Raw genomic sequence first — 6,243 nt, 5'->3', positions numbered from 1 at the left:
CATAATATGAGATCATTTGAACAAACTATGCCATGAATGTGGCCATAAGATTGATCATTTGGCTTGAAAGCCATGAATCTTCACGCATGATAACTCATTTCTGAGAACACTTTTTTAAAATAATTGCCGTATTACAAGTTTATTATTTTTCTTGGAAACTTGGTCACATATAATGACACAATGCGAAGGTTTCCCAATTTTTTGGTATTTTTTGAATTTTTTATGTCCGTCTCAAAATGCGGTCAAAACGGTGGGTTTGACCGTTCCTAGCTAGTGGTTGAATCTTGGAAAATTTTTGATATTTCTCTGATTAAATACATACTTATGTATCTAGAAATGATTTTTTGAAAAAAAATAAAGAGCAAACTATGAGGCAGCTGCAATTCAAATTTGACCCACTTCCTGCTGAATCGGCAGAAATTTGTCTTTTTCACGAGAGGTGGATAAAAACCTTTTACACCCAACCATTTGGTCAATTGTGCATTAAATATGTCCTAGTATTTTAGAAAATTGATTTGGTACAATTTTGCAACAAATATATTATAGGTCCTTCACAAAAAAACCTCCTTTTGGGCACTCGAAAAATGGAAAATGGTTTTTTCGTCCAAAGAAAATGAAAAGTTCCTTAGGCAACATTGTTTGCCATTCCAATATGCACCCTTGTGCATAATATGAGATCATTTGAACAAACTATGCCATGAATGTGGCCATAAGATTGATCATTTGGCTTGAAAAGCCATTGATCTCCATACGTGATAGCTCGTTTCTGAAAACACTTTTTTAAAATAATTGCCGTATTACAAGTTTGTTATTTTTCCTGTGAACTTGGCCACATATAAAGACACAATGCGAAGGTTTCCAATTTTTTTTTGAATTTTTTGAATTTCTTATGCCCGTTTCAAAATGCGGTCAAAACGGCGGGAATGGCCGTTCCTAGCCAGTGGTTGAATCTTGGAATTTTTTTGGTGTTTCTCTGATTAAATAGATACTTATGTACCTAGAAATGATTTTTGGAAAAAATAAAGAGCAAACTACGAGGTAGCTACATTTCAAATTTGACCCGCTTCCAGCTGAATCGACGGAAATTTGTCTTTTTCACGAGAGGTGGATCAAAACTTTTTACACCCAACCATTTGGTGAATTGTGCAATAAATATGTTCTAGTATTTTAGAAAATTAATTTGGTCCAATTTTGCAACAAATATATTATAGGTCCTTCACAAAAGAACTCATTTTGGACACTCGAAAAATAAAAAATGATTTAAAAAACTCATTTCTCATAACTTTTTTAAAAAATATTTGTCTTATTTCAATTTGTGATTATTCCTTACAACTCTAGTCAAATTTGCTGACATGATGAGATTTTTTTAAAAAAAATTCAGGTCATAATTAATAAAGTAGTTAACATGATTTAGCACCTTACTTTTAGTCGATTACGACCAATTTAAATGGTCAAAATATCATATCTGTATACTGCGTTCTGATTGGTCCAGGGGCCTCTCACGCGGATCGCGGATAAATCACCGTCGGATGCTCCGGGATCCAACGGCCCGCAGCTCACCCTCTCACCCACCCAGCGCGATCTACCCCTAAAAAAACCCACCGCACACCACTCCTCTCTCTCTCCATGCACAGTGAACCCTAGCGCTCTCACCCTCTCCCTCCCTCTGGATCTCGACGCGCCGCCGCCCCCAACCCACTCCCTCCCTCTGGATCTCGACGCGCCGCCGCCCCGACCTTCTCCTCATCGGGCTCCTCATTGTCCTTCCTCCCACCCACCGCGAGCTACCCCTAAAAAAACCCACCGTGATCTGCTCTCTCCCCCGCGCAGATCCCTCCCATCCCCTCCCCTCACCGCCACCCACCGGCCCTCGCCGCCGGCCTCGACCCCCTCCCCTTGCCCTCCGAACACTGTCGCCGGCCAGATCCATCGCAGTCCCCTCCTCCTTCCTCCAGTACCACCTCTCCAACCTCGCCTCTCGCTTCGCCACCCCGCGCCCCGCGCTCGCCCAGGCGCACCCGCCGGTGCCCCATTGTGCACCCGCACTCGGACCAGCAACGAGTTCATGCTCGTCTCAGCAGCCCAACCCCATCCAACGCGTCACCGCCGCTAGGGTTTCTCACCCAGCCTTCCCCCGCAGCCGCCCGCGCAGGAGGAAGGAGCCCGAGTCTCCAGCGGCCATGAGCGACGGCAACGACACCCTCGACCTCTCCGCCCTCGGCGCCGCCATCCCGCTCCCACTCCCGCGCGTCGGATTCGGTAACTGGTCTCTCCGGCGCCGCGTCCGATTCTTCGCCACTCGTTTTTGGGTTGTGGGGTGAGATTTGTGACGGTTTGCTTGGGTTTTGCAGTTGTTCCACGAGTCCTTCGACGAGGGCTTCCAGAGGAGCTGGATTGTATCCGGCAAGGAAGAGTACACAGGTAAATTTCGTCTCTCTCTCTCTCCCCTTTTGTGCTTGTCTTGTCCGATCTGTGAGAGATCCGTGGATGTAGTGTAGTTCTGCATCTGATGCGGTGAACTGGTGATACGCTTCTATGTGGAATTCAATTCCAGTGTGTAGGCGAGGTAGTGATGATAAAGTAACCTTCCTGGCGTGATTTAGACTATTAGAGAGAGTCCAGCATTTACCATGGTAGGCAGCAGCCATGATCCATGTTAGGATGTTTTTGTAAGGATACATTGTTGTGTACTTATTGAGAATGATTGCAATGCCTTGGTTTTTTCCTACATATAGAATACAATTTTCAGTCACTAGAGAAACTTCATATGATTATGTGTGTTGTTCACCTACAATTTTGTTTAACTGTTCATGATTAAAATTCAGTGGCTCCTCTTCTTTATACACGTGAATGTGTAGTTCACCTACAATTTTGTGTGATGCTCACACTGAGAGTTCGCAAACGAGTTTTTATCTCCCTAAATAGGTCGCAGAAGTGTGTGCTGATTGCCATTACAGGCTGAATTTGTCAACGGCCTATCTTTTGTCTAGTGCATTAGAGGCATGTCCTCACTGAGAACTGAAATAGTGAACTGAAGGTTCACGTGCCGTGTGCCGCCATAGCATACTTCTCACACCACGCCAACCTGTGACTTCACAACATAGTGGCGAGGTACTTTGTATCTACAAAATCTGGGCGTGGTCTTTTTCCAGACCAACTAAATATACGCTTTAGTTCAAGGACAGGTCTGAAAATGGTCATCAAGTTTAGACACTCTCAGTTCATCTGATGAAACGAGAGTTAAGAAGTGGCCCTGCAAAATATTTATTTTTCCCAACAAAAAAAGAATTAATTACGAAGTGAAATGATTTAGGGCTTCTTTGGACATAAAGAAATTTGTGTATGTTGAAAAACGCTGCAAGACTTGGTCAGTGCATGCCAGGTCTCTCCTTGATTAGTACGCTATGCCCAATCTGTTGTTCAAGTTCGGGCTAGTTGAATATTAGATTCAGACAATGAAGTGCTTTTTTTACTGCCAGAATATGTGATAAAGCAACAAAAAAGGCAACCACATACAAAGGATCCTGCACATGGAATGGATCCTGTTGGGTGCTAATTCTAGTTATTTTATATGAAGAAACACTTACCGTGCAGCCATCTAATATGAAATTCAAATAATATGTGATGCCTGATTGTTTTTTAGTTGTATATGTCATTCGTGCATGAATTCCTTTTCTTATGTACCAAATCCCTAATCATGTTTTGTGTTTTCAGTTCGCTATCTTAGGAGAACCTGGTGTGCTATATGGGGAAGCAAAGCAGCAGCCCACAACTCCGACTTGCGACTCCAGATGAAGGCACCACGATGCACCATGCTGCTCCCTTGGAAGGCCGGCTGAGCGACGTAGCGGCGAAGGCAGTGAATGAGCTGCTGTCGTCGGGCGCCGCCGGCAACCTGAGCAGCCTCTGCTCCTGGGCCTACAAGGTCAGGTTCAGGTGCTACTACTCGGTGCCGCTCCACTTCATGGACGTCCCCGACAACGTCTGCAGCTACTACTACAACAGTACGTAGCAATTAACCAACACTCTGTTTTGTTGGACTGATACTGACTGTAGCATAATGGTTTGTGTGTTGTCTTAGGGGACTGCAAGGACGAGGAGGGCGTCAAGGTCCACTGCGTCGTTGGTGCCATCAACAACTACACCTCCCAGCTTCTCACCTAGGGATCATCATCGCCATCACCATCTTCTAAATCTTTCGGCCAACGTAATGTTCAGTTACATCATACGAACTTCAGCACATCTCTTTTGGTTGACTGAATTAGTACTGAAGATGCCATGTTTTTTCTGCATGGAATACTGCAGATAACCTGACCGAAGCGCTCTTGTTCCTCTCAAACATCATGGGCGACATCCACAAGGTAGTACTCCTGCCAAACCCCAAGTGCCCGAATTTTTGCAAGTGTTTCTGTTCCTGGTTGCAACTTAAGCTGACACTTCTTGTTTATGTAGCCACTGCATGTGGGGTCCTCCTTTGTAAAATAAGGGAACACCATCAACATCCACTAGTACAGAAGGAAATTTGTACTCCACCATTAAGGCTAGTTCAGACTTAAGGTTGAACCCTTCTCTGTGTAGTATGATTCCAAGGAAACATACAGCAGTAATGCTGAAACTGTTCACATTGGAGTTGCTATGTTTGATCTGGTGGTGCCAAAAAAACTCATATGCTTATGCTGAGCTTAGTTTTAATATCATTTTATTCTGTGTGATGAGCTTAGTTTTGTACTGTAGCCACGTTCTTGTTTACTTTGTTGAATCCTGTCTTGTGTACTAATCATGAGCTACTAGCATTTGGCTTTTGTGTGCTAATTAAACCTGATAAGTATGTATACTTCTTTGAGATACAAATTCCACATTGCATGTTTATGTGCTAATTAAACCTGATAAGTATGTATACTTCTTTGAGATACAAATTCCACATTGCATGTTTATGAGGTTCAAATTCTACAGATGTTGCCAAATGAATGTGTCAACATGTCTCTCCTTAGGGGTTGTTTTAAACCGCAAATGATCTACTGTATCAATTTTTTGCTGTTCAAAGATTGAAATCCTAGTTCATTTTCAAAGATCGAAATGTTGTTGACCCTATTCTTCTATGCTTAAATGGTAAAAATGTCGCATTTTGCTTGTTCTAACCATTTTTCTTGATAACTTGCAGATGCTGGCCTTCATTCATGTTTTGTCATGAGATCCAGGATGAACAAGTTGGGAGAAGCATTGGAGCTAGTTATACTGTGATAGTTGTGTTACTGATGTGAACATTTTTTTATTGTAAACTTGATGTGAACCATATTTTTCTGTAATGATGTGTTACCAGGATGAACCATCCTTATTGTGTTACCAGGATGAACAAGTTTGATTGTAATAATGTGCCAAGTTTGGCTCTTTCTGATTGTATTCGTGATGTGAACCATATTTTCCCTGATTAATCGTGCTCTGTTTGAAGCATTTTGTTTTCTCTCTGTTCGGATTTAAATATTGTTATTTATTTACTGGAAAATTGAGATCTGAAGAATATAACAGTGACAACTGGGACCCACTTGTTAGAACCTGACAACTGGGTCCCATCTCACTAGTGGGCTCGTCTTTTGGAAAAAATAAAATAAAAGAGGCCATGGCCTAGAAAATAAAAAGGCCGAATTCTTGGGCCAGGCCCATGTAGCTAATAAAAGCATAGGAAAAAATATATATAGAAAGGCCAAATTGTTGGGCTAGGCCCATGTAGAACGCCGAATTGGACCGGGCTGAATCTTGTGCCACATCAGCTTGCCACGCTGGATGCCTACGTGGCCTGGGGAGGTTGCTAGTGACCAAAACAAACCAGTAGGCATATTTTGGTCGTAAACGTCTACGACCTTCTCACAGAGAAGGTCGTTAATTTCAGTTTACGACCGCCAGCTTTTGACCTTCTGTTTTTGGTCACAAAAAGGTCGCAAATGAAAAACAATGACCTTTCAGTGACCAATAGTCAAGGTCACAAGTTGACATATTTCTTGTAGTGGCAGTGTTGTCTTCGGCATTGCAAGGCGGGTTCCTCCTCCGAATACACCACGGAAGAATTTGAATACAAGGATAGTGTCTGACCCTGCAAAATAAGTTCCACATACCACCGTAGAGAGAATAATATTACCACAAATCTAATCTGCTGACACGTTTCGGCAGCATGACATCACGCCACGGCCCGGTAATTATTTGAACCGTTTTTCTTTAACCAGCCCCCGCACATAATGCGAGGCGGTT

At 43.0% G+C, this 6,243-nt stretch overlaps 1 protein-coding gene across 4 annotated transcripts; it reads left to right on the top strand.

Moving 5' to 3' along the window:
- The first annotated feature begins 1,639 nt into the window (after nucleotides 1–1,639).
- Nucleotides 1,640–5,707, top strand: LOC147972443 (endonuclease 2-like). 4 transcript variants are annotated; one of them, XR_015603418.1, is made up of 7 exons: nucleotides 1,640–2,259; nucleotides 2,352–2,421; nucleotides 3,715–4,004; nucleotides 4,082–4,207; nucleotides 4,306–4,361; nucleotides 4,453–4,557; nucleotides 5,162–5,702. XR_015603418.1 is itself a non-coding variant. In XM_087523067.1 (5 exons), the coding sequence occupies exons 3-4, from the start codon at nucleotides 3,746–3,748 to the stop codon at nucleotides 4,162–4,164; spliced, it is 342 nt and encodes a 113-aa protein (XP_087379193.1). In that variant the 5' UTR covers nucleotides 1,640–2,259; nucleotides 2,352–2,421; nucleotides 3,715–3,745; the 3' UTR covers nucleotides 4,165–4,207; nucleotides 4,306–5,707. The 4 variants fall into 4 exon arrangements, 1 of the variants encoding a protein (XP_087379193.1); XR_015603419.1 differs by lacking the exon at nucleotides 4,453–4,557 and having other exon boundaries at nucleotides 5,162–5,706; XR_015603417.1 differs by having other exon boundaries at nucleotides 4,453–5,706.
- The last annotated feature ends 536 nt before the right edge of the window (nucleotides 5,708–6,243 follow it).

Source organism: Triticum urartu, chromosome 5A, assembly GCF_056163025.1.
Source record: "Triticum urartu cultivar PI428250 chromosome 5A, HENAU_Tu73, whole genome shotgun sequence".
In the NCBI taxonomy this organism is placed as follows: domain Eukaryota; kingdom Viridiplantae; phylum Streptophyta; class Magnoliopsida; order Poales; family Poaceae; genus Triticum; species Triticum urartu.
Note: the sequence above shows the minus strand (reverse complement) of the source record. Positions and strands in the feature narration are given on the sequence as shown.

Bases quoted from the DNA above. Each gene is read 5' to 3' on its own strand.
- LOC147972443 (XM_087523067.1), top strand. From the start codon at position 3,746: ATGGGGAAGCAAAGCAGCAGCCCACAACTCCGACTTGCGACTCCAGAT. The intron at 4,005-4,081 runs GTACGTAGCAAT...GTGTTGTCTTAG, and splicing joins CTGCAGCTACTACTACAACA to GGGACTGCAAGGACGAGGAG.